We start from the raw sequence: 27,864 nt of genomic DNA on the forward strand, positions 1-27,864 counted from the left end.
CCAGCTCAGGTTATACGAGTATAATTTGGGTTGATATTGAGTTCATTCCTTTATTTTTTTGTTATTTATCATACAAATTTAATGCATTTTACTTTTAAAAATGATATTTACCTGTTCAAAATTCAAAGGTAACGTCAGGCGGATTAGTACGTTTTTGACGTTGTGACGTGTCCTGTGACGTGCAAACCAGGTTATACAAATTTAACAAAACTTTTTTATCCAATCAGTTGCTGCGTTACAACCAGGATTAAATTATAAAAACATAGAAAAAAAATTTAAATTTATTTTCTTAAAAATTACGTAGCCACAATTTACGAGATTAATATAAAGTATAATCATTTCTTAATATCAAGGGAACAGTTACTTTCTATCGTTTTTTTTTATATTTTTGTGTAGGTTTAATCATAACTAAGAGTTTTAAAGCTTCATTTTTATAATTCCCCCCAAAAGAAAATACCGTTGTTCAGGTGAGGAATGTTGCCCATTATGCTCTTACTGTGACAAGTGATGAGGTTTTTCTAAAGTTTATTTTCCCCTTCAACCCAAACGTTATTTTTGGGGGTTTTTTTAAGTTCAAACGCATACCATATCTGTAAGAAATATAATGTTTTTGGTTTTGTATTTTAGTACAAAACTTTTCCTAGAGATTTTAAAGAACCTGTTTTATGAAAATCAAAAAGTTTAAGACAGTTTGCTCTATACATAGTAACAAAGAATGACGGTTGTATTGTGTATCGTTTTAGAATGAAAATTAAAGATAACAATAAACACTTATGCATTTATTCAAATATAATGACAATGTAAAGTTTTATACCTTACATGTATATTGTATAACTAGTAATTATATTGAACAAATGCACGATTCCGTGTGTCACGTGTACATTCATTGTACAACACAGGTAAACGTCACTTCCAGGTACTTATATGTGCCTGGGCAAGGGTCTCCACCGAGAACACCGTTTGAAACAGTGATACTACAGCTTTTTTGTCCTTCACATTTATTTCTTACTACTGTAAGTGATGAAGCAGATTGACAATCAGTTGACTTGATTTGGGGATGAGGGCAAACGTTTCCACCTTCTGTTCTTCCGAAGACTGCTTCATGGATGCTTATTTTGCCATCTGGACAACGCAATTCCAATTTTCCACCTTCACACACGATAACTGTCTTCTTCACTTTAAAGAAAACAATGTAATTCATAACTTAATTTTACAAAAGACCCACATTCATTAGCACTCCTGATATTTCTCTAGTCTACCATAATTCATTAAACTTATACATGTACTACATGTATAAATAGAAAAATGTTTTTGGAAGGTACTGCCTTATGAAAATCTGTATTTTCTTCCTCGCAGCACTGTTAAGGCTGCCTTTTGAAAATATCAGCGGATTTAAGCGTTCATAAAACGATGCATCTATTATTACAACTTTTTTACGTAAAATTATATTATCATGATATAAATGTGATTTTTAACGAAATAGTATAGAAAATCCTACTTTGTATGACCACTTTGTGTGGTCCCCAGAATCGACAGTCACGTGTTATGTGTTGATAACTCTCCCGAATAAGGGTCATAAACAAATTTAAATAGTATTCCAAGGGCATACCCTTATTTGAATTTAAAATTTAAATAATTATTAAATTCTTCTCTTCTTGTAGATTCTACAAAGTGCTGCTGCTTTGCATAGAGTTAATCTTTTATTAGAATAAATATCGAAGAAATAGCTCTGGTTTAAACTTATATGACCTACGCTTAATATTTTACGTATTTATGAATTCATTCCATTGTTACAGGGCCATCCCCTTGGGTAAATTATCTTTAATAAGTGTCGGATGAAAAAATGTGGTATACAAGGTTTGATAAGGTTGCAGGTGCGCGACGCAGGCGGTGTAGCCCTGTTTCCCAATAGTATCATTTCAGCTTGTTAGGCAAGTGAGAGAGAGCAAACATGAGTCTATAATTTCTGAGTTAATATCTGTAGTTGTCATTTGTTTTTTTGTGCATGATTAAGTTCTGAGAGATGAAAGTGAACAGTCGTTTGAGTTATGGGTGTCTGAGGAGTGAGAGATAATTGGTATGGCCATACCCAGGGAACATGTGGGAGACAAGAGAGAATGAGTTTGGATGTTAAAGAGTGAGGACGCATTTGTGATACAACCTGTGTTTCCTATATATTGTGTAATTCGTGTTCGTTGTAAATATGTAAATAAACTTGTAAATATAAACAATAGTTATCAATCAGTGCTGGTAACAGGGAGGACCCCCGTCACACCATAGATTTTATCGAGGCAGTAGCATTTTCCATAAATTAAACATGTTCTTTAATTTATATCGAAAAGATCGTAATGGTCTGTTAAGTGTATGCCCTTTTAAAAAAGCGGATTAAGATGGCTTCCCAATGTCAAACACATCGGACCTGTACATTAAACACACTAGAATAGAAATAACAAACACTCTAAAAAAAATCACATGTCGAGTCAAAACAAGCATACTAAATAGGTTTCTATGATAAATCAATTGTTTTAGACCATGCTCTGTTCATTTATAAAATGCATTTTCCATGTAAAAAAAATTGATTGATCCCTTTTATACAAAAAAAATGCGTCAAAATTTACAGTTTGACGTCACATCGACAAGTGCACCGCGATCAGTCAGTCATTTATATCTATCGTTGTTGGACTTTTTGACTACAACGTTGCACACATAGGTAATTTTCAATGTAATTGAATGTTTTTTTTAACCATAACATTTAGAAATTACTTTATTAGCAATTTTGACGACTTGTTGTTGTGTATGATGTCATAGTTAACATTTCCCGTTCTTTCTGGTCGGCGCAACCACAAAGTAAACCTTGACAGTGCTGAGCTTCGAATGAGACGTATACCTTTTCTGAATACATTCGTAATTGCATTACATTTTGCACCACTTCAAATCGGAATATTCCCATTATTTAATCAAAAGTGAAATATTTTTTTAAAAAGTTTTTAGCCTATTAAAAGGTCGATATATGTACATGTATAGGGCAAAAAATGAAAAGTCAATAGAAATATAGGTGGTATAAAAATTGGTCATAATTCATTTAGATACCCTTGTCGACAAATAGAAGTAATAAAAATTTACCATTGCGACAAATACACGTGTGTATCACCAATTTGCCAAGCTCTGATTCACTGGCAATTTTTAATAACACACGGCGTATGAGCTCGAGTGAACGTCCCTACGCGTTTTGAATAGAATAATTATTGTATGATTGAAAAAAATACAAAAACATTTTCATATGAAATTTAAACAAATATCATGAAATCAAATATGTTTGATCTCAAAAGAGAGTTTTCTATGAAAAGTTCAAGGCACTACTTTTTCAGCCCTGGAAATGCACTAATTTAATGAAATGTTTAATGGCTGTTCCATCGATTTATTCTATTACTTTTTAAAAACGTTTATATGTACATGTATTGTGGTTTTAAAGCGATGGTACAAAAATCGTTCATATAAATAATTTAATAGGCATCAAAATTAATATAAATGTTAGCGCTGAATGTTTATTTTAGGATATTGTCAGTCCTACAAAACACCAAGTCGTGCAGAAAAATTATAATACCGGGCAAGTCTATAAATCCATGTATTGACCGATATCAAAAGGATTTAATTGTTTTGATACTATAAATAAAAACATAATACTAATCAATGCCATAATTGTGAAATATTTTGTTCATTATGTATAGGCGTTGATTTCGCTATTGTGACGTCATACAGGCGCACATGCCAATATCTGTATGTAGCCATGAAAATCTATTTTAGCATAGTAGGTTTTATGAATCTCTAGATTTAGTATAGTAAGGTCAATAACGGAATTTAAAGCACGGTCACCTGACAACAATCGACAAATCATAGGCTTGAGAAAAATACGATATAATTAACTTCAGTTATTGATCCCTCGACATGTATTCTCCTATGGAACGGAAGGCGAAACAGGCACATAAATAAAAGTTGGTTGACCATACCTGCTCCACAGAAAGGCTCCATCAGTTGTCCATAGCATATACATTCAAAACTTCCTGGAGTGTTAACACAATTAGAAGGTTCATCGCACGGATCATTCGAACATTCATCAATATCTGAAATAGTGTATCGATTTGTACGTTCTTTGAAATTATAATTCATCTTTATGAAAAAAAAAAGACATTGATTTTTCATAATTTATTACTCAAACGTTATTTTTAAAGTAAATTATATAACCATTACATAAATTAATGTTTCTTGAAATACATTCAGAATATGATCGTTTATAAGTGTTGTATTATACATATTTGCAGTTCATACAAATAGAGAGGTCAAAGGTATATTGACGTCTTTTATAAAATATATAGAGACAAGAACATAATTACGAGAAAGAGAGAGAAAGAGAGAGAGAGAGAGAGGTTTTAGAATCATATTTACGTTTGCTTTAGCATATTTTAACAAAATACACACAGAGCAAATATGTCTTGAAAATCTTGAAATTAAAAAATGACAATAACAAACTGTCAACCATCACAAAAATCCATAAAACGAAATACAAATTCATAGCAGAGGAAAACGGTCCTCTAAAATGAATGAGGTAGGAACAGGTGCCTAGAAAGAGTAAGCATGCTCTACTGACCGGTCACACTCGCCGTGCGCCAAATCTCATATCAGAAATAATGTCAATATCGGGGAAAATGTTGTAATTTGGGGAATATATCAGGATTGGAAAAACGGAGAAAAATGCATAGGACAATTCGGTATTCAAACAACAGTCCAGAGCACAGCAATCACGGACCTCTGCAAAACCTCAGAGGTAGGTTCAGGTCCATAGGAGGAGTGAGTGTCCTCTGTTGACCGGTCACACGCTGTGTGCTCTCTGTCGTAATCGGGGAAAAAACGGAAGTCTATAGAAAATTGGGTGTAAACTGTGGTTAACAATTATGATGAAGAACGTCAATTAGCATGCGACTCAGTTGAAGATAGTATTTGATTACAAGGTCTTTGTATCGACCATTGAACTTACGAAAAGATGACTTTAAACGAGACAGTTGACCTTCCTGTTTTATCAAGTTCTATGTCAGTAACTTGTCTCGCCTTAGAAACTGTTCATACGAAGAGCATGCCCTTGCTTATCGAATTAACTGTTGTCTATCAGAAACTCCAACATCTTTTAATAGTAACTTCTGAGTACTTGTGTGTGCAATTAGAATGGTTTTTTAACAAAATATTATTTTTAGATTTATAATAACCAGGTTAGCATTTTTACGACTTCCAATTTTATTGAAGAAACAACTGTCGAGAATATCAAAAAGCTTAAGATTTGAATTTGGGGAATGTTTGTATAAAGCCTTGAAAAGTCTAAGTTTTGATGCTTTTGATTTTGGTAAGATTTTGTGACCTCAAAGTTTCTAATAATTCTTTAGATTTTTTATTATCCACATCTCATTCACACCACTTCTGGAGTATATTGTTGTACAATACTCTTAGAGTTTCTCTTTCACTACTGCGAGAATTTTAGTGAGGAGTCAGCAAGGAGTAAAATGAGAGGTTTGGTAGAACATTAACTGGAACCTGCTATATATCTCTGTTTGTAAGGACTTTTGTGAAGCTTAGGAATCCAGTACAAATAAGGTATTTATTTTGTTTATTGGGGATATTGAAGATATCTATAACCGATTTACGATTTTTAAGTATTTCCTGCTCAAAAAGGCTGCTTTGTTGTTACTTGCCTTCTCAGCTCGGACCAGTGCATACTGATTGTGCAATCTTTCTAGTTCGCTTTTCACTTCTCAAAAAAAAAATTGGGGGAGGGGAGGGGATTTGGATTTTTCCAAACCTGTTAGTACCATTATAAAACAAAAAGTTTGATTGCAATGAGTAATCCTAAATTCGAGATTTTTACATCGAATGCTTTTAACAAACTCTGACATAGTACCAAGGTCTTCTTTTTCAGATTTGCCCATCACTTGGGGTAATCCTCAACAGAGTATAAAATTCAATATATTTTCACTATATGGGCATATAGGACCCGCCCTAACGCCTGAACCCTCTGACCAAGAAGCTTTGAATTTCAAAATTAAAAACGGAATCTTCAAAGGCGTCACAACAAATTTATCGTATATGTTTCCACTTTTGTGGAAGTAGACAAAAAATATTTTATAAGATTAATATATTTTCCGATATATACAATAGTGACCACCCCTTCCCCTGCCTAGGGCCTAAACCTCTGACTTATGGGCCATGAATTGCGTAATCTGCGCACTGGTCTTCAAGGACATCCTGCATTCAGTTTATTTCATTTTCATTTGGGAGTTAAAAATAATACTTTCTGAGATTTAATACTTTTTTACAATATGGTTACAGACCCTGAAACGTACTACTACACCAAAAAAGCGTGCGACTTTCGTGCGAGAAACGTTTCGTGTAAACCGTTTAGCGTTTCGTGTAAACCGTTTAGCGTTTCGTGTGAATCGTGAAGCGTTTCGTGTAAACCGTTTAGCGTTTCGGGCAAAGCGTGCAGCGTTTCGGGCAAAGCGTGTAAATCGTTTCGAGCAAAGCGTGCGAGAACCGTGTGAAACGTTCATCAGATTTCATTCGGAACTCTCTGACAATTTAATTGTTTCAAAATAGCGCTCGTGTTAAACATTACTTTAAACTGATTGGCAAAACTCCTTTGAGATATTCTCGTGAAATAAATCTATAAGAAATAATATACTTATCTTTTTACAAACTTGAATTAATTTTTAACAAACAAAAGAAAAGTACGCGTATTGAAAGAAGACTAGTTACTGAGACTATTAGGCTGTGTACAACCAGTACACATACATGTAACCTCGGACATCGGGTAAGACCTGCACCTGGCTGAACCTGTCAATCAAACTCTGTGTATTCGTTTTCATTGGATGGTCACGCGTCTCTTTTTTTTTGTCAATAGCCAATAGAAATTTAATGACTTCAAGGTAGTCGGAATCAGTATTTGATGATGCACACAATTTCAATGATAGATTATTTAACATTAATTTAAACAAAATTAAATGTAAACATAGAAAGAAAATATACTGTTCATTTCTATGAAATGCGGGAAGTAAATTCTTCTGAATCCCGATTAAAAATATTTCTACAAGTTATTATTTTAATTATTTAAACACTGATACCGGAAAACAACAAGTAATTTACACACTGAAATTTTCCTAAAATGTACACATGCAATTAATTATTATGGGAATCTATATGCATGGTACTTAATTCAAATAGATTAATTTATGATAGATATATTGTACGCCGTTATGCAGGGCGCTGGTTATGTATACGAATATTGAGACAAAAATCTAAATCATTTTTTATTTTTTGTTCTTTCCGAAATCCAAAATAGTAATGACAACTTTCTCTATTGTTTAATCCATTGATTTTTCTCTGTGATATTATGTACGGAACATTTATTTACGCGAATGATTCGACATAAAAAAAATTAGTTGGTTGTTTTATAGCAGTTTTCTAACTTATGTGACTAATTTAATTTTACATAACTTTCAAAATTATCAATGTAAATAATTACAGGTTTATTTACATTTAGTTTTTTTACATCGTATTCTCTGAAACCAATAAGAATATTAATGTGAGAAGAAAAAACTAATCCCGCCGAATACTGAAAAACCAAATTATCAATGTAAATAATTACAGGTTTATTTACAGTTAGTATTTTTACATCGTATTCTCTGAAACCAAGAAAAATATTAATGTGAGAAGAAAAAAACAAATCCTGCCGAATACTGAAAAACCGATTTCAGTTTGTAATCATACGGATTTTATTTTTGGTATTGAATATTATGTTACGGTAACTTTTTTCTCTGGAATTTTTATTATTTACCGGACTAATAAGAATCATGGATATTTCTTTTGAGCAATAAATATTTTTATTGAAGTAATATTTTTGACTAGTTCTGTGAATAAATAATTTTTTGCTTTAAATATAAGTACCAAATTATTTTAATTAATCAATTCAATACTTATGTACATATAAGTTTCTAATATCAGTATTTCAATTATTTCGTGTTTTCTTAAAATTAATTCCTACTAACAGAGTAAGAAGAAAGAGAAAGGGTAAAATCCGAGAGGACCCGAATCGATCAGGATAAAAGCGTGTGAAAAGCGAGCAAATCGTTTCGTGCGAGAATCGTTTCGTGTAAACCGTTCAGCGTTTCGTGTAAATCGTTTAGCGTTTCGGGCAAAGCGTGCAGCGTTTCGTGTAAACCGTTCAGCGTTTCGTGTGAACCGTTTAGCGAGCGTGTAGCGAGCGTGCAGCGAGCGTGTGGTGTAGTAGTACGTTTCAGGGTCTGTATATTGACCTCGCCTCGCGGTTTAAGCCCTTTATCAAAGGGCCGTGCATGTCACAATTTGAAAAGAGGCTTCCCTGCTCATTATATCCATGTGCATAAGTTCTCTGTTGAATGTCCAGAAGTACAAAAAAAATTCTTCTCAATTTTAACATATCGTAATTTAAACAGTCTTTATTCAAAATCTATCGTCCTTCATGCATAGTGATCACAAATTTAATAATTTAATCGTCCTGTTCCTTACACATTTAGATGCTACACAATAAATTTGTCAATATGAATCTAGCAGTTTCAGGAAAGAAACTGAAAATATAATATAAATATAAACAAACGACGATAGAAAAACAAGAATATTATTCCTGGGTCCCCCGCCGGTCAAGCAGTATACTAGTATCGACCAAGGCTGATTTAGGAACTTGGTATAAATTTAATGTAACTCCGTCAAAATTTGTAGGCATGAGAGCGCTTACAAGGTCAATTTTAGGATAAAACGAAGACATTATTGTGGTCAAAGTCCCATAACTCCAACAAAAAGTATCGACCAATGCTGATTTTCAAACTTGACCAAGGTAATAGTAGTATAAACATTTGGTATAAATTTAATGAAAATCCGTCAAAATTTGTAGGCATGAGAGCGGCGAGGGACGAAAACTCCAGATCCCGTAGGTAAACAGAGTGTCTCAGGTGAACTAATAAACAATCGACAAAATAGGCTGAGTTCTGGAGTTGATTGTTGTTTAAATCTTTAAACTAAACACTTTAAATCAATTCAGTGTAGCTAAAAAAATCTGTAAAAAAATCATTTTGAATGAATCAGGAAAGTGAATTAATACTGGTTAACTAGTAAATGTGTAATCATATATGTATAGTCAATGAGATCGACAGAGACCGAGATGATTGATAAAGTAGAGATGCAATCGTACATATTATCGTATTTCAAACAGATGGTAATTGTGTTACTGTAAAAAAGGTAAGAATCGGAATGATTACAATGCTACAGTGAGCGTCAATGAACGAAAAACTGATTTAACTACCTTCAGTACAAAGTGACCCTGTCCATCCTTCTGCACACGTACACTCGAATGACCCCTGTTTGTTCAGGCATTTTCCTCCGTTCTGACACAGATAAGGATTTGCCGTACATTCGTCGATATCTAAACATGTAAATATTATGACAATAGAAATAAAACAATTTTTAATACGGAAACCTACAGTCAGTTCAAGCATATCTTTTACAACATACACCATAGCATAGCATAAGATTGAAATCTCATAGCATAGCATTGGAATCTCATACCATAGCATTGGAATATCATACCATAGCATATAATCTCATAGAATCGCATTCGTCATATCATACCATAGCATAGCATACAACATTATTTTAAATCGGTTTGAAATGTTTTTATTTGAAAAAATAAATGTTTACATGATAGATTTGTTGTAAACTTTGGCTTATTATTTCCCTTCGAAATATGTGGAACTCTTCTGTGTATGAAATGACTGTATACGTGTTACATGAGTACATGCATACTTTTTTTTATTTCAAAAAAATTATATTTTTACTAAAAAAGGGTTTTTTACGTGTAATTTGTTTCATTTACCCATTTCAATTAAATGTTTGTCTTTGGGCATAAAGAAAATTTACATAAAAAGCCCATTTTCTGAAAACCAGCATCTGTGCATCAAATAATAAAACGCCTATGAATTTCAAAAATCGATTTGTTTGATTTTTTTGATTTATAATTTAATTTAAAAAATATACACAAAAACTAGACATTATGAATAACTTTATAAAAATTATTATGAAAAAAAAAGCACTAGAAAGACTTACTGATCAATCTTTAAAACATCAAAATTTTCAAAAATTGTCTTTGACTTGGATTAGGCAATTTATAGAATGTACCCAAAATCAAAATTGACTGTCTTTTTAACTGACGACAAAAGATTTTAAGAAGTGTCAACATTAAAGCATACAAAGTGAAACTTCACAAACTAACATGTGGCTGTAGCTTACCTATATCACATTGTGGCCCCGTCCATCCAGCTGCACAACAACAGTCGAATGAACCAGGTGTGTTGTAGCATGTGGCATCGTTTTCGCATGGAGAATCCGAGCACTCGTTGATATCTTCAAGAATACAGATATTTATTTATTTTTAAAGAAAGTTTAGATCAATATAGATAAAAATACTGAATATGATAGTTTAAGATTAAGTAGATGACATACATTGTTATTTATGACATGAATTATTCTAATATAGGTGTCTTCTACGTGGCCCTGTTTGCCCCTCCCCCCTTACAACTCCCACCCCCCCCCCCCCCCCTATTAAAAAAAAAACTCAACCCCTGTTCCATCGTCTTTAATTTCACAATTTTAGAAGACAGCATTATGGACACCACACTAAATGCATTTACCTAATTTCCTTCGTCTATGAAATACGAAAAAATATCACAAAGATGTATACATTTTTCTGTTTGGCAATAATTGACCCGCCTTAGGGCCTGAACCCTGTACCAAGGGACCAATGATTGTACAATATCATTAAAATCATTATATTGCATTTAGATTTTTCTAAAGTGTTTATGATATTATAAAAGAAAATCTTGAAATGAAAAAATGACGATAACAAACTGTCAACCATCACAAAAATCCATAAAACGAAATACAAATTCATTGCACAGCAAAACGGACCTTCAAAATGATATAGGTCGGATCAGGTGCCTAGAAAGAGTAAGAATCCTCTGCTGACCGGTCACACTCGTCGTGCGCCAAATCTCATATCAGACATAATGTTGATTTCATTTTTATTTGGGAGATGAAGAGAAGATTTCCTGAGATTTAATACACTTTTACCATATGGCTATATTGACCTCGCCTCGCGGTCTAAACCGCTTATCAAGGTGCCGTGAATATCACAATTTTAGAAGAGACTTCCCTGCTCATTATACAAATGTAAGCATGTGCTTAGTTTCTTTGCTGAAAGTCCAGGAGTAATAAAATGTTTTCTTCATAATTTGTACCAAAGGTAATTTTAACAGTCTTGACTCAAAATATATCGCCCTTCGTGGATAGTGGTCACACATTTTATTAATTTTTCCTTTCCCTTATACATTTAGATTCAATACACCAAATTAGTCAATTTTGATCTAGTTAGTCTGGAAAGAAGCTGAAAATACTCAAATATAAACGAACGACGACAGAAAAAAAAACAGATCCCGTAGGTTAACAGAGTGTCTCAGGTGACCTAATAAACAATCGACAAAATAAGCTGACTTCTGGAGTTCATTGTTGTTTTAATCTTAAAAATAAACAATTTAAATCAACGTAGTCTAGTGAAATAAATCTGTAAAAAATCATTTGGAATGAATCAGGAAAGTGAATTAATACGGGTTAACTAGTAAATGTGGAATCATATATGTATAGTCAATGAGATCGACAGAGACCGAGATGATTGATAAAGTAGAGATGCAATCGTACATATTATCGTATTTCAAACAGATGGTCATTGTGTTACTGTAAACAAGAGGCCCATGGGCCACATCGCTCACCTGAACAGCAGTTCCTTGTAACATTACATTTCGTAGCATATGCTTTTTCTATTTTAAACATTGAACCCCTTTCTGGGGACCCAGTTATGGTCCGAGGTTTATGGTTGGCTTGAACAACATAAACAGTAACATAGGAATGAAAATGTGTAGCACTGCGGTAGGACCGCACATACACAACCTGAAAAACTGAACGTAGCAGAGTTCCACTTCAAGAGAAATAACTCTCAGACTGTACAGAACATCAAGAAAGATAACTCTTGGTTCCACTACATTAGAGTTTACACAATTTGAGGATCCTTGCATAATAATCTCACAAACTGTAGCATTATAGTTCTCGAGAAAAAACTTTTTAAAAACATTTTCAATATATCTTTCTATGTTAAACTTTGAACCCCTCTTGGGGCCACAGTATTAGTCCAAGGCTAAAGTTTTAATTATTTGGAATCTACATTATTTAAGGATGCTTGCATAGCTATCTCACAAGATGAAGCATTATAGTTCCCTAGAAAAAGATTTTTCAGCATTTTCCCTATATATTTCTATGCTAAACTTTGAACACCTCTTGGGGCCCCAGTATTAGATTGAGGTCACAGCTTTTATAATTTCGAATCTACACTATTTGAGGGTGCTTACGTAGTTATCTGACAAATTGATGCATTGTAGTTCTCGAAAAGAAGATTTTTAAACATTTTCCATATATACCGGTACTTCTACATTTAACTTTAAACCCATCTTGGGTCCCTAGTATTAGTCCAGGGGTCACTATTTTAAAACTGTCGAACCTTCATTATCCAAGGTTGTATGCATGATAGTAATCTCACAAACTGAGGCATTGTAGTTCTCGAGAAGAAGATATTTTAACGTTACCTTTATATTTCTATAATAAACTTTGACCCCATCTTGGGGCCCCAGTATTGGTCCGGGGGTCACGATTTTACCAATTAGGAATCTACATGAGCGAAGGCATAGAAATTCCACAAACTAAAACATTGTAGTTCTTGAGAAGAAAATTTTTATACTTTTCCTTTATGTTTTTTAAAATGTTTAAATTTTGAACCCCTCTTGGTGCCCATCAATTGTCCGGGAGTTACAATTTTTTGAATCTACATTATTTAAGGATGTACATGTATGCATAGTAATATTCCAACAGTTGCACTCTAGTTCTTGAGAAGAAGATTTTAAAACATTTTCCTATATATGTTAAAATTTAAACCCCTACTGGGGCCCCACTTTTTGTTCAGGGGTCACGATTTTTACAATCTTCACTATATATACAACCGTTTGTGTATGTATTGGCATTTTTGGTGAAGTGGTTTTTGAGAAGAAAATTTTTAGACATTTTTCATATGTAGTTCTATGTTAAACTTTGAACCCCGCCTGGGGCTGCAGTTTTGATTTGAGGGTCACGATTTCTACAATTTAGAATCTTCATTATACATACAAGCTTTTGTGTAAATATTGGCATTTCTGGTGCAGTGGTTCTTGAGAAGAAGATTTTTTAAACATTTTCCTAAGGTATATCTATGTTAAACTTTGGACCCCGCCTGGGGCCCCAGTTTTGGTCCGAGGGTCACGATTTTTACAATTTAGAATCTTCACTATGTATATAAGCTTATGTGTAAATATTGGCATTTCTGGTGCAGTGGTTCTTGAGAAGAAGATTTTTTAAAAATTTTCCTATGTATTTCTATGTTAAACTTTGAACCCTGCCTGGGGCCCCAGTTTTGGTCCGAGGGTCACGATTTTTACAATTTAGAATCTTCACTATATATACAAGTTTTTGTGTAAATATTGGCATTTCTGGTGCAGTGGTTCTTGAGAAGAAGATTTTTAAAACATTTTCCTATGTATTTCTATGTTAAACTTTGAACCCTGCCTGGGGCCCCAGTTTTGGTCCGAGGGTCACGATTTTTACAATTTAGAATCTTCACTATATATACAAGTTTTTGTGTAAATATTGGCATTTCTGGTGCAGTGGTTCTTGAGAAGAAGATTTTTAAAACATTTTCCTATGTATTTCTATGTTAAACTTTGAACCCCGCCTGGGGCCCCAGTTTTGGTCCGAGGGTCACGATTTTTACAATTTAGAATCTTCACTATATATACAAGCTTTTGTGTAAATATTGGCATTTCTGGTGCAGTGGTTCTTGAGAAGAAGATTTTTAAAACATTTTCCTATGTATTTCTATGTTAAACTTTGAACCCCGCCTGGGGCCCCAGTTTTGGTCCGAGGGTCACGATTTTTACAATTTAGAATATTCACTATATATACAAGCTTTTGTGTAAATATTGGCATTTCTGGTGCAGTGGTTCTTGAGAAGAAGATTTTTAAAGACATGCACCCTATACTTACTGTTTCGCAATTATCTCCCTTTTGAAAGGGCTGTGCCCTTTATTTTTACAATTTATAACCCCCTTTCCATAAGGATGCTTTGTACCAAATTTGGTTAAATTTGGCCCAGTGGTTTTTGAGAAGAAGTTGAAAATGTGAAAAGTTTACAGACGGACGGACAGACAGACAGACGGACGGACGGACGGACGGACGACGGACAACGGGTGATCAGAAAAGCTCACTTGAACCTTCGGTTCAGGTGAGCTAAAAAGGTAAGAATCGGAATGATTACAACGCTACAGTGAGCGTCAATGAACGAAAAACTGATTTAACTACCTTCAGTACAAAGTGACCCTGTCCATCCTTCTGCACACGTACATTCGAATGACCCCTGTTTGTTCAGGCATTTTCCTCCGTTCTGACACAGATCAGGATTTGCCTTACATTCGTCAATATCTAATCATGTAAATATTGAGACAATAGAAATAAAACAATTTTTAATACGGAAACCTATACGTGTTACATGAGTACATGCATACTTTTTTTTATTTCAAAAAAATTATAGTTTTACAAAAAAAGTTTTGTTTACGTGTAATTTGTTTCATTTACCCATTTCATTTAAATGTTTGTCTTTGGGCATAAGCAAAAGTTTACATAAAAAGCCCATTTTTTGAAAACCAGCATCTGTGCATCAAATAATAAAACGCCTATGAATTTCAAAAATCGATTTGTTTGATTTTTTTGATTTATGATTTAATTTAAAAATATTCACAAAAACTAGACATTATGAATAACTTTATAAAAATTATTATGAAAAAAAAGCACTAGAAAGACTTACTGATCAATCTTTAAAACATCAAAATTTTCAAAAATTGTCTTTGACTTGGATTAGGCAATTTATAGAATGTACCCAAAGTCAAAATTGACTGTCTTTTTAACTGACGACATAATATTTTAAGAAGTGTCAACATAAAAGCATACAAAGTGAAACTTCACAAACTAACATGTGGCTGTAGTTTACCTATATCACATTGTGGCCCCGTCCATCCAGCTGCACAACAACAGTCGAATGAACCAGGTGTGTTGTAGCATGTGGCATCGTTTTTGCATGGAGAATCCGAGCACTCGTTGATATCTTCAAGAATACAGATATTTATTTATTTTTAAAGAAAGTTTAGATCAATATAGATAAAAATACTGAATATGATAGTTTAAGATTAAGTAGATGACATACATTGGTATTATGACATGAATTATTCTAATATAGGTGTCTTCTACGTGGCCCTATTTGCCCCTCCCCCTTACAACTCCCACCCCCCCCCTATTAAAAAAAAAACCTGAACCCCTGTTCCATCGTCTTTAATTTCACAATTTTAGATGACAGCACTATGGACACAACATCAAATGCATTTACTTAATTTCCTTCGACTATGAAATACTAAAAAATATAACAAAGATGTATACATATTTCTGTTTGGCAATAATTGACCCGCCTTAGGGCCTGAACCCTTTACCAAGGGACCAATGATTGTACAACATCATTAAAATCATTATATTGCATTTAGATTTTTCTAAAGTGTTTATGATATTGTTAAAGAAAATCTTGAAATGAAAAAATGACAATAACAAACTGTCAACCATCACAAAAATCCATGAAACGAAATACAAATTCATAGCACAGCAAAACGGACCTTCAAAATGATATAGGTCGGATCAGGTGCCTAGAAAGAGTAAGCATCCTCTGCTGACCGGTCACACTCGCCGTGCGCCAAATCTCATATCAGAAATGATGTTGATTTCATTTTTATTTGGGAGATGAAGAGAAGATTTCCTGAGATTTAATACGCTTTTACCATATGGCTATATTGACCTCGCCTCGCGGTCTAAACCGCTTATCAAGGTGCCGTGAATATCACAATTTTAGAAGAGACTTCCCTGCTCATTATACAAATGTAAGCATGTGCTTAGTTTCTTTGCTGAAAGTCCAGGAGTAATAAAATGTTTTCTTCATAATTTGTACAAAAGGTAATTTTAACAGTCTTGACTCAAAATCTATCGCCCTTCGTGGATAGTGGTCACACATTTTATTAATTATTTTTCCTTTCCCTTATACATTTAGATTCAATACACCAAATTAGTTAATTTTGATCTAGTAGTGTCTGGAAAGAAGCTGAAAATACTCAAATATAAACGAACGACGACAGAAAAAAAACCAGATCCCGTAGGCTAACAGAGTGACTTGGGGGCCTAATAAACAATCGACAAAATAAGCTGAGTTTTGGAGTTCATTGTCGCTTTAATCTTAAAAATTAACAATTAAATCAATGTAGTCTAGTTAAATTAATCTGTAAAAAAATCATTTTGAATAAATCAGGAAAGTGAATTAACACTGGTTAAATAGTTCATGTTTAAACTTATATGTATAGTCAATGAGATCGACAGAGACCGAAATGATTGATAAAGTAGAGATGCAATCGTACATATTATCGTATTTCAAACAGATGGTAATTGTGTTGCTGTAAAAAAGGTAAGAATCGGAATGATTACAATGCTACAGTGAGCGTCAATGAACGAAAAACTGATTTAACTACCTTCAGTACAAAGTGACCCTGTCCATCCTTCTGCACACGTACACTCGAATGACCCCTGTTTGTTCAGGCATTTTCCTCCGTTCTGACACAGATAAGGATTTGCCGTACATTCGTCGATATCTAAACATGTAAATATTGAGACAATAGAAATAAAACAATTTTTAATACGGAAACCTACATACGTGTTACATGAGTACATGCATACTTTTTTTTATTTCAAAAAAATTATATTTTTACGAAAAAAAGGGGTTTTTTTACGTGTAATTTGTTTCATTTACCCATTTCAATTAAATGTTTGTCTTTGGGCATAAGCAAAAATTTACATAAAAAGCCCATTTTCTGAAAACCAGCATCTGATCAATCTTTAAAACATCAAAATTTTCAAAAATTGTCTTTGACTTGGATTAGGCAATTTATAGAATGTACCAAAAATCAAAATTGACTGTCTTTTTAACTGACGACAAAAGATTTTAAGAAGTGTCAACATTAAAGCATACAAAGTGAAACTTCACAAACTAACATGTGGCTGTAGTTTACCTATATCACATTGTGGCCCCGTCCATCCAGCTGCACAACAACAGTCGAATGAACCAGGTGTGTTGTAGCATGTGGCATCGTTTTTGCATGGAGAATCCGAGCACTCGTTGATATCTTCAAGAATACAGATATTTATTTATTTTTAAAGAAAGTTTAGATCAATATAGATAAAAATACTGAATATGATAGTTTAAGATTAAGTAGATGACATACATTGTTATTATGACATGAATTATTCTAATATAGGTGTCTTCTACGTGGCCCTATTTGCCCCTCCCCCCTTACAACTCCCACCCCCCCCCCCCGTATTAAAAAAATAACCTGAACCCCTGTTTCATCGTCTTTAATTTAACAATTTTAGATGACAGCTTTTATGGACACAACATCAAATGCATTACTTAATTTCCTTTGTCTTTGAAATGCTCAAAAAATCTCACAAAGATGTATACATTTTTCTGTTTGGCAATAATTGACCCGCCTTAGGGCCTGAAACCTTTACCAAGGGACCAATGATTGAACAATATCATTAAAATCATTAAATTGCATTTAGATTTTTCTAAAGTGTTTATGATATTATGAAAGAAAATCTTAAAATGAAAAAATGACATTAACAAACTGTCAACCATCACAAAAATCCATACAACGAAATACAAATTCATAGCACAGCAAAACGGACCTTCAAAATGATATAGGTCGGATCAGGTGCCTAGAAAGAGTAAGCATCCTCTGCTGACCGGTCACACTCGCCGTGCGCCAAATCTCATATCAGAAATAATGTTGATTTCATTTTTATTTGGGAGATGAAGAGACGATTTCCTGAGATTTAATACGCTGTTACCATATGGCTATATTGACCTCGCCTCGCGGTCTAAACCGCTTATCAAGGGGCCGTGAATATCACAATTTTAGAAGAGACTTCCCTGCTCATTATACAAATGTATGCATGTGCTTAGTTTCTTTGCTGAAAGTCCAGGAGTAATAAACTGTTTTCTTCATAATTTGTACAAAAGGTAATTTTAACAGTCTTGACTCAAAATCTATCGCCCTTCATGGATAGTGGTCACACATTTTAATAATTATTTTTCTTTTCCCTTACACATTTAGATTTTAAACACCAAATTAGTCAATTTGGATCTAATAGTTTCTGGAAAGAAGCTGAAAATACTCAAATATAAACGAACGATGGCAGAAAAAAAACAGATCCCGAAGGTAAACAGAGTGACTCGGGGGACCTAATAAACAATCGACAAAATAGGCTGACTTCTAGAGTTCATTGTTGTTTTAATCTTAAAAATAAACAATTTAAATCAATGTAGTCTAATTAAATAAATCTGTAAAAAAATGATTTGGAATGAATCAGGAAAGTGAATTAATACTGGTTAACTAGTAAATGTGTAATCATATATGTATAGTCAATGAGATCGACAGAGACCGAGATGATTGATTAAGTAGAGATGCAATCGTACATATTATCGTATTTCAAACAGATGGTAATTGTGTTACTGTAAAAAAGGTAAGAATCGGAATGATTACAATGCTACAGTGAGCGTCAATGAACGAAAAACTGATTTAACTACCTTCAGTACAAAGTGACCCTGTCCATCCTTCTGCACACGTACACTCGAATGACCCCTGTTTGTTCAGGCATTTTCCTCCGTTCTGACACAGATAAGGATTTGCCGTACATTCGTCGATATCTAAACATGTAAATATTGAGACAATAGAAATAAAACAATTTTTAATACGGAAACCTATGTACGTGTTACATGAGTACATGCATATTTTTTTTTATTTCAAAAAAATTATATTTTTACGAAAAAAAGGTTTTTTTACGTGTAATTTGTTTCATTTACCCATTTCATTTAAATGTTTGTCTTTGGGCATAAGCAAAAATTTACATAAAAAGCCCATTTTCTGAAAACCAGCATCTGTGCATCAATTAATAAAACGCCTATGAATTTCAAAAATCGATTTGTTTGATTTTATTGATTTATAATTTAATTTTTAAAACAAATATACACAAAAACTAGACATTATGAATAACTTTATAAAAATTATTATAAAAAAAAAGCACTAGAAAGACTTACTGATCAATCTTTAAAACATCAAAATTTTCAAAAATTGTCTTTGACTTGGATTAGGCAATTGATAGAATGTACCCAAAATCAAAATTGACTGTCTTTTTAACTGACGACAAAAGATTTTAAGAAGTGTCAACATTAAAGCATACAAAGTGAAACTTCACAAACTAACATGTGGCTGTAGTTTACCTATATCACATTGTGGCCCCGTCCATCCAGCTGCACAACAACAGTCGAATGAACCAGGTGTGTTGTAGCATGTGGCATCGTTTTTGCATGGAGAATCCGAGCACTCGTTGATATCTTCAAGAATACAGATATTTATTTATTTTTAAAGAAAGTTTAGATCAATATAGATAAAAATACTGAATATGATAGTTTAAGATTAAGTAGATGACATACATTGTTAATATGACATGAATTATTCTAATATAGGTGTCTTCTACGTGGCCCTATTTGCCCCTCCCCCCTTACAACTCCCACCCACCCCCCCCCCCGTATTAAAAAAAAACCTGAACCCCTGTTTCATCGTCTTTAATTTAACAATTTTAGATGACAGCATTATGGACACAACATCAAATGCATTAACTTAATATCCTTCGTCAATGAAATACTAAAAAATATCACAAAGATGTATACATTTTTCTGTTTGGCAATAATTGACCCGCCTTAGGGTCTGAACCCTTTACCAAGGGACCAATGATTGTACAATATCATTAAAATCATTATATTGCATTTAGATTTTTCTAAAGTGTTTATGATATTATTAAAGAAAATCTTGAAATGAAAAAAATGACAATAACAAACTGTCAACCATCACAAAAATCCATAAAACGAAATACAAATTCATTGCACAGCAAAACGGACCTTCAAAATGATATAGGTCGGATCAGGTGCCTAGAAAGAGTAAGCATCATCTGCTGGCCGGTCACACTCGCCGTGCGCCAAATCTCATATCAGAAATAATGTTGATTTCATTTTTATTTGGGAGATGAAGAGAAGATTTCCTGAGATTTAATACGCTGTTACCATATGGCTATATTGACCTCGCCTCGCGGTCTAAACCGCTTATCAAGGTGCCGTGAATATCACAATTTTAGAAGAGACCTCCCTGCTCATTATACAAATGTAAGCATGTGCTTAGTTTCTTTGCTGAAAGTCCAGGAGTAATAAAATGTTTTCTTCATAATTTGTACAAAAGGTAATTTTAACAGTCTTGACTCAAAATCTATCGCCCTTCGTGGATAGTGGTCACACATTTTATTAATTTTTCCTTTCTCTTATACATTTAGATTCAATACACCAAATTAGTCAATTTTGATCTAGTAAGTCTGGAAAGAAGCTGAAAATACTCAAATATAAACGAACGACGACAGAAAAAAAACAGATCCCGTAGGTTAACAGAGTGTCTCAGGTGAACTAATAAACAATCGACAAAATAATCTGACTTCTGGAGTTCATTGTTGTTTTAGTCTTAAAAATAAACAATTTAAATCAACGTAGTCTAGTGAAATAAATCTGTAAAAAATGATTTGGAATGAATCAGGAAAGTGAATTAATACTGGTTAACTAGTAAATGTGTAATCATATATGTATAGTCAATGAGATCGACAGAGACCGAGATGATTGATAAGTAGATATGCAATCGTACATATTATTGTATTTCAAACAGATGGTAATTGTGTTACTGTAAAAAAGGTAAGAATCGGAATGATTACAATGCTACAGTGAGCGTCAATGAACGAAAAACTGATTTAACTACCTTCAGTACAAAGTGACCCTGTCCATCCTTCTGCACACGTACATTCGAATGACCCCTGTTTGTTCAGGCATTTTCCTCCGTTCTGACACAGATCAGGATTTGCCTTACATTCGTCGATATCTAAACATGTAAATATTGAGACAATAGAAATAAAACAATTTTTAATACGGAAACCTATACGTGTTACATGAGTACATGCATATTTTTTTTTATTTCAAAAAAATTATATTTTTACAAAAAAAGTTTTGTTTACGTGTAATTTGTTTCATTTACCCATTTCATTTAAATATTTGTCTTTGGGCATAAACAAAAATTTACATAAAAAGCCCATTTTCTGAAAACCAGCATCTGTGCATCAAATAAAAAAAAAACGCCTATGAATTTCGAAAATCGATTTGTTTGATTTTTTTGATTTATAATTTAATTTAAAAAATATTCACAAAAACTAGACATTAATAATAACTTTATGAAAATTATTATGAAAAAAAGCACTAGAAAGACTTACTGATCAATCTTTAAAACATCAAAATTTTCAAAAATTGTCTTTGACTTGGATTTGGCAATTGATACAGTGTACCAAAAATCAAAATTGACAGTCTTTTTAACTGACGACAAAATATTTTAAGAAGTGTCAACATTAAAGCATACAAAGTGAAACGTCACAAACTAACATGTGGCTGTAGTTTACCTATATCACATTGGGGCCCCGTCCATCCAGCTGCACAACAACAGTCGAATGAACCAGGTGTGTTGTAGCATGTGGCATCGTTTTTACATGGAGAATCCGAGCACTCGTTGATATCTTCAAGAATACAGATATTTATTTATTTTTTAAGAAATTTTAGATCAAGATAGAAAAAAATATTGAATATGACAGTTTAAGATTCATTCGATGACATACGTTGTTATAATGACATGAATTATTCTAATATAGGTGTCTACTACGTGGCCCTATTTGCCCCCTTCCCTCTTACATCTCCCAACCCACCCACCCCCATAAAAGAAAAGGCTGAACCCCTGTTCCTTCAACTTTAATTTCACAATTTTAGATGACAGCATTATGGACACAACAACAAATGCATTTACCTAATTTCCTTCGTCTAGAAATACGAAAAAATATCACAAAAATGTATACATTTTTCTATTTGCCAATAATGGATCCGCCTTAGGACATGCACCCTTTACCAAAGGGTCACTAATTGTACAATATCATTAAAATCATTATCATGCATTTTTATTTTTCTCAAGTTTTTATTGTATTATAAAAGAAAATCTTGGAATGAAAAAATGACAATAACAAACTGTCAACCATCACAAAAATCCATACAACGAAGTATAAATTCATAACAGAGCAAAACAAATCTTCAAAATGAAAGAGGTAGGATGAGGTGCCTAGGAAGAGTAAGCATCCTCTGCTGACCTGTCACACTCGCCGTGCTCCAAATCTCATATCAGAAATAATGTCCTAATCGGGGAAAATGTTGTAGTTTTGGGAAGATATCGTGATTGGGGAAAACTGAGAAAAATTCGTGGACAATTCGGTATTCAAACAACAGTCCAGAGAACAGCAATCATGGACCTCTGGAAAACCTCAGAATTTGGATCGGGTGCATAGGAGGAGTGAGCGTCCTCTGTTGACCTGTAACACGCTGTGTGCTCTCTATCGTAATCACAGGATAAACCTCTTGCATTCAGTGAACTGAATGTTAACTGAATGGTCTGGAAAGGTGACTGAATGGCATAGCTATGCCATTCAGTCACCTTTCAGTTACTGATCAGTCACGTTTCAGTTCACTGATTGGCAGAGATTCACCCCTTGAATCGGGGAAAAAACGGAAAAATTTATAGAAATTTAGGTGTTAATTATGGTCTAACAATTAGTATGAAGAACGTCAATTAGCATGCGACTCAGTTGAAGATTGTATTTGATTACACGGTCTGTATCGACCATTGAACTTACGAAAAGGTAACTTCAAACGAGACTGTTGATATTCATTATCAACTGGTATGTCAGTAGCTTGTCTCGCCTTAGAAACTGTTCATACGAAGAGCATGCCCTTGCGTATCGAATTAATTCTAAGACAAAAACACCATATACAGGTGATGAAGGTATCTTTTACAAAATTGAGGTCATCGCATGTATCATAAAGTTTTGTTGTTAGGTTACCATCAGTGTCCATTTCCAGTAAAATATCCAAATATGAAATAGATAATTCACATTCTGTGGTATCTTTTCTTTCAAGTTCACTTGGAAATATTTTGAGTCGACAAAGTATGGAAATAACAATTGTTAATTTATAATACGTGGTCGATATATCTGAATATTGATTTGAAGGCCACAGCGAGTGATTAATTTTTTTCACGTATAAGTTTTTAAATAAAGTCTGCTTCATAAGAATACAAAAAAGGTCTGCATACAATGGGGCACAATTGATACCCATGGGAATTCCAACAGATTGTTGAAAGACTTGATTTCCAGAAACTACACACACCGATATGATTGATAAAGAAGAGATGAAATTGTACATATGATCGTATTTCAATCAGATGTTAATTGTGTTACTGTAAAAGGGGAAAGAATCTGAAAGATAATAATGCTACAATGAGCGATAATAAACGAATAACAGATTTAATAACCTTCTGTACAATGTTTCCCTGTCCATCCTTCTGCACACGTACACGTGAATGACCCGAGATTGTTCACGCATGTCCCTCCGTTCTTACACAGATTAGAACTATCGTCACATTCTTTGATATCTGAACATTTAAGAATGCAAAACAAAGAAAAGAGCGTTTACTTTAAAAGCATACATATACATTATTAATAAATGTCGCCCGATTTGTATTTCCGATTTGAAAAATAAATATTGAATGCTTTTTAGCAAAAACCTGATGATATTCATTGTATGCAAATAGATTTATTGACTGCATATTTTGTCTAGTACCTTTTAAGAAAGAATAAGAATTTATTATTGTAAACTATTTCAAACTCGTGGTAGATTCACGAGTTTCAAAGTTTACAGTGTTCGTATATCTAAACCAATAATAATAAATCAATTGATTATCCATAGGATACCCTTATAAAACATATCTAAACTAGAGTACAATATTTTTCTTTAAATATATAAATGGATTAAAAATTAAAAAAAAAAAAGAATTTAACAAATAAACATGCTGAACTGTCGTTAAAACTTACGACAAAAGATATAAAGAAGTGTTAACAATGAGGTCATCACACATTTACATGTAGCAGTAGTTTACCTTGATCACATTCTGACCCCTTCCATCCAGGTACGCAACTACAATTGAATGAACCGTGTGTGTTCGTGCATCCGGCTCCGTTTTTACATGGATTATCAGAGCACTCATTGATATCTAAAAAGTATAGAGATTTTTATATCATTTTTAATTTTTCTATCGAAATTAGTGTAGTTATTGACAAGTTCATTGATAGTGTGCACTATTGAGTAGATGGCAAACTCTCTGCAAAAAGACACGGTATTAATTTAAGCAAGTTTTTAATTTTGGACCTACTGCGATCTTTTTTTTTAATTCAGCATATCGTTTGCATATCCTTTGCCGGTTATGCAATAAAAGATTATCATGGGAAACAGAAAAACAATCTTTATTTAAATAATTGATATTTCAGAGTGTTTATTTATGATAAATTCTTTCATTTTAAGATCTGAACTTCATGTATGCATTTTTAAAGTTTACCTACACAATAAACTATTAAAAGATAACAAAAAATTAGTCAAAAATACAAAATATATATATAGCTTTTTATGACTGTAGAACCCATGATTATTTTGTACTTCGAAAAGAATACTTTTGAAGTTGCAGCATTTACTTTACATTCACTACTCAGTTTTATATAATGTTTAATATTCTAAATATACCTATTTCGCAGTAAGTTCCCGATAATCCACGTGGACATATGCACGTAAATGACCCATCGATGTTTTTGCAGGTACCTAGACCACAGGGCGACTTAGCACACTCATCTATATCTACAATGATATCCTATACAATCAATAAAATCGTGTTCCTCTCGACATACATACAGTTGCGTATTCTTCCCAACATACATATCATTCTGGACCTAGCAGTTGTTTTTCATCAATTGCATGAAAGAAAACAAATTACATAAATAGTCTTGAAGTGTAATATATAAAGTGTATATAAATATTGTCATGCTATTTTTTTTATTAACACTAGACTTTGACCTGTGCGTGCGAGGGTTGGCATTGCACATTATGTCGGACATTTACGAAATAGATACATCAAATTTGCACACCATGTTGACATTCAAAACTCCCGGAATTTTTCATATTAAACGCACTGAGTTAGTTATCTCCTGTATTTTCTTTCATGAAGAGAATAATGCAAATGTGATATTGTGGAAACACAAAGTAAAGAGCATTCTGTGGTTTAGCGTGAATATAATGCCCATGCCCAAGATTGTAAAATCCGAAAAATATAGACGATTGCCGAATTTTATAAAGGATTTTTCGTTGATTAATAATTAGCGAAGCCTGATTGAGAAAAAAAAAACATAAAAACAAATTGGTTATCTCCACGTAATATTGATGTTAAAAATATATATAACAAAAGACAGTACTCTTCCGATTTCTCGGTAATAAGGTGGCTCACTACACCTTGAAATATTTTCTCAAATCAGCCAAAAAAAATTACCTGATTATGAGAGATATCATAATGGATAAGAAGTATTTAAGTCAAATAGGCAAAACATGTGCAATTTTGGATGAAAAATTACATTTTCAAAAGTTTTAATTCAGTCAGCATGAACAAAAGCTCCAGGCGGATTCGAACTCATGATCTGCGGTTCAGAAGCCCATTACTTTAGCCACTGAGCTACGATGATACACAACCCAATCGAACGATATAAACAGTTTAACAACACATTTAAATCGCCATCTTGTGACGTAGTGTCTTAAAAAGTATAAGTCTGGGTGTAGTGAGGTACCTTAAAGGCCGAAATTCGAGTCTTATTATTTTAATATACTAGTACAAATGCGAGCATTAACTGTTCACGCTAAACCACACCACATTTTCAACCTTCACGGACAGAGATACGTTATGGAAGTTGCTCTTTTGCAGATCAATTGTACACATATAAGAGATGTGCATATTGCTACGATTTTGATTTCCAATAACTTATGACAAAAATACCAGCTTTTGAACTTAGTCATTTTTTGGCAAAATATTATTTATAGGGTACCCTCATTGTACGGATAACTCCTCCTACAATTTTTTCAAGATAGGAAGTTGTTCTTTTGCAGATCAATTGCACATATATCAGAGGAACGATATTGCTAGGATTTTGATTTCCAATAATTGATGAAAAAAAACCCCAGCTTTTAAACTGAGTCAATTTTTGGCAAAATATTGCATATAGGGTACCCTCATTTTACGGATTACTCCTCCTACAGTTCTCAAGATACGGAGTTATTCTCTAGCAGATCAATTGTACATATATCGGAGGTGTGCATATTGCTAGGAGTTTGATTTCTGATAATTTATAAAAAAAAAAAATACCAGCTTTTGAACTTAGTCTTTTTTTGGCAAAATATTGCATATAGGGTACTCCATTTCACTGGATACGGGTTGACATGGATTATAGATACAGTTCACATAAAAGAAAACCCGGTTTGCTGTCACATTGACAGCTTTTCACTTGACTTTATTTTACCGTATTACATGTAAATAAAATTTATACATTTTAGCATTATGAAAAAAAAGTTAGTTGACAACATTTGACTATATTACAGATATGGCTATATTCTTTTGTTTTAAGGTGGAATGACACACCTGGAAAAAGTCACTTAAATTTACAGGACATTTTTTATAATAAAAGAAATATAATAAATATAATAAAATGATTTAAAAAAAATGTAAGTATGTCAAATAAGCGAAAAATTTGCAGCTTGGGGATAAAGAAGAATATGTAGAAACAATTTCAGAAACAACAAAAACCCCTGAGAGATTCGAACTTTGGATGTTCAGATCGCAAGCCGATACTTTATCCCCTCGGCTATGGAGTAAGTTGCATGTTGCAGTCGATGAAATCCTTCTAACAAAACGAATTGCCGTTTCGATCAGCCGTCAGTCATTTTGTAATGATGTGTTATTCCACCTTAATTCGTTTTCTATTATTGTGTATAATTTTGTTTGCAATGAAGTTAATCTAAGAATTCAAACCTAATATTGCTGATAGGTTTACAGACAGCGCACAGATTATGTACTAGTCACACTTACCTTTGTCACATTTGTCACCTTCCCAACCAGCAGGACACTTACAGATGTAGCCCTTACAGATGTTACCACACGTAGCGCCATTCTGACACGGGTTATATTTTTTACAAATATTTCCTGAAATTTTGAAAGATTTTGAAATGAAAAAATTCTGAATATACAATCAATGTCTAAAAACTTCATTATTTATTATCGAAAATGTTTTATTTATATATTCATAGTCTTTCCTCCTCACACTGTTAGACGCAATTTGTAATATTGTGTCAGTTTCAAATACTTTTATTGTGAGCGAATGTAAACCTTTAACTAGGTAAGTGCACGCATAAGGAAAGTGCATCACATGTACAACCAATGTCTTCACAACATGCATACGTGTATTCTCTGTTAAATA

The 27,864-nt window shown here is 33.2% G+C and overlaps 2 protein-coding genes across 2 annotated transcripts in view; one reads left to right on the forward strand and one right to left on the reverse strand.

Annotated features, from left to right (window-relative positions):
- LOC117686878 (fucolectin) overlaps positions 1-27,864 on the forward strand; it is a 122,242-nt gene that overhangs the window by 70,736 nt on the left and 23,642 nt on the right. The window lies entirely within an intron of this gene.
- On the reverse strand, positions 633-27,557 carry LOC105336208 (fibropellin-1). Its single transcript, XM_066078194.1, has 13 exons — positions 27,477-27,557; positions 24,476-24,572; positions 21,198-21,371; positions 19,625-19,738; positions 18,932-19,051; positions 17,355-17,468; positions 16,818-16,937; positions 15,248-15,361; positions 14,563-14,682; positions 10,360-10,473; positions 9,377-9,496; positions 4,008-4,121; positions 633-1,176 (listed from the first exon to the last, which is right to left on the reverse strand). The coding sequence occupies exons 1-13, from the start codon at positions 27,555-27,557 to the stop codon at positions 884-886; spliced, it is 1,695 nt and encodes a 564-aa protein (XP_065934266.1). The 3' UTR covers positions 633-883.

Source organism: Magallana gigas, chromosome 1 (genome assembly GCF_963853765.1).
Source record: "Magallana gigas chromosome 1, xbMagGiga1.1, whole genome shotgun sequence".
Lineage (NCBI taxonomy): Eukaryota > Metazoa > Mollusca > Bivalvia > Ostreida > Ostreidae > Magallana > Magallana gigas.

Excerpts from the sequence above, each read along its gene's own strand:
- LOC105336208 (XM_066078194.1), bottom strand. The coding sequence starts at position 27,557 with ATGGCGCTACGTGTGGTAACATCTGTAAGGGCTACATCTGTAAGTGTC. Across the intron at positions 15,362-16,817 it reads AGGGTCACTTTGTACTGAAG|ATATCAACGAGTGCTCGGAT; the intron begins GTAGTTAAATCA and ends GTATTCTTGAAG. Across the intron at positions 4,122-9,376 it reads AGGGTCACTTTGTACTGAAG|ATATTGATGAATGTTCGAAT; the intron begins GTAGTTAAATCA and ends ACACTATTTCAG.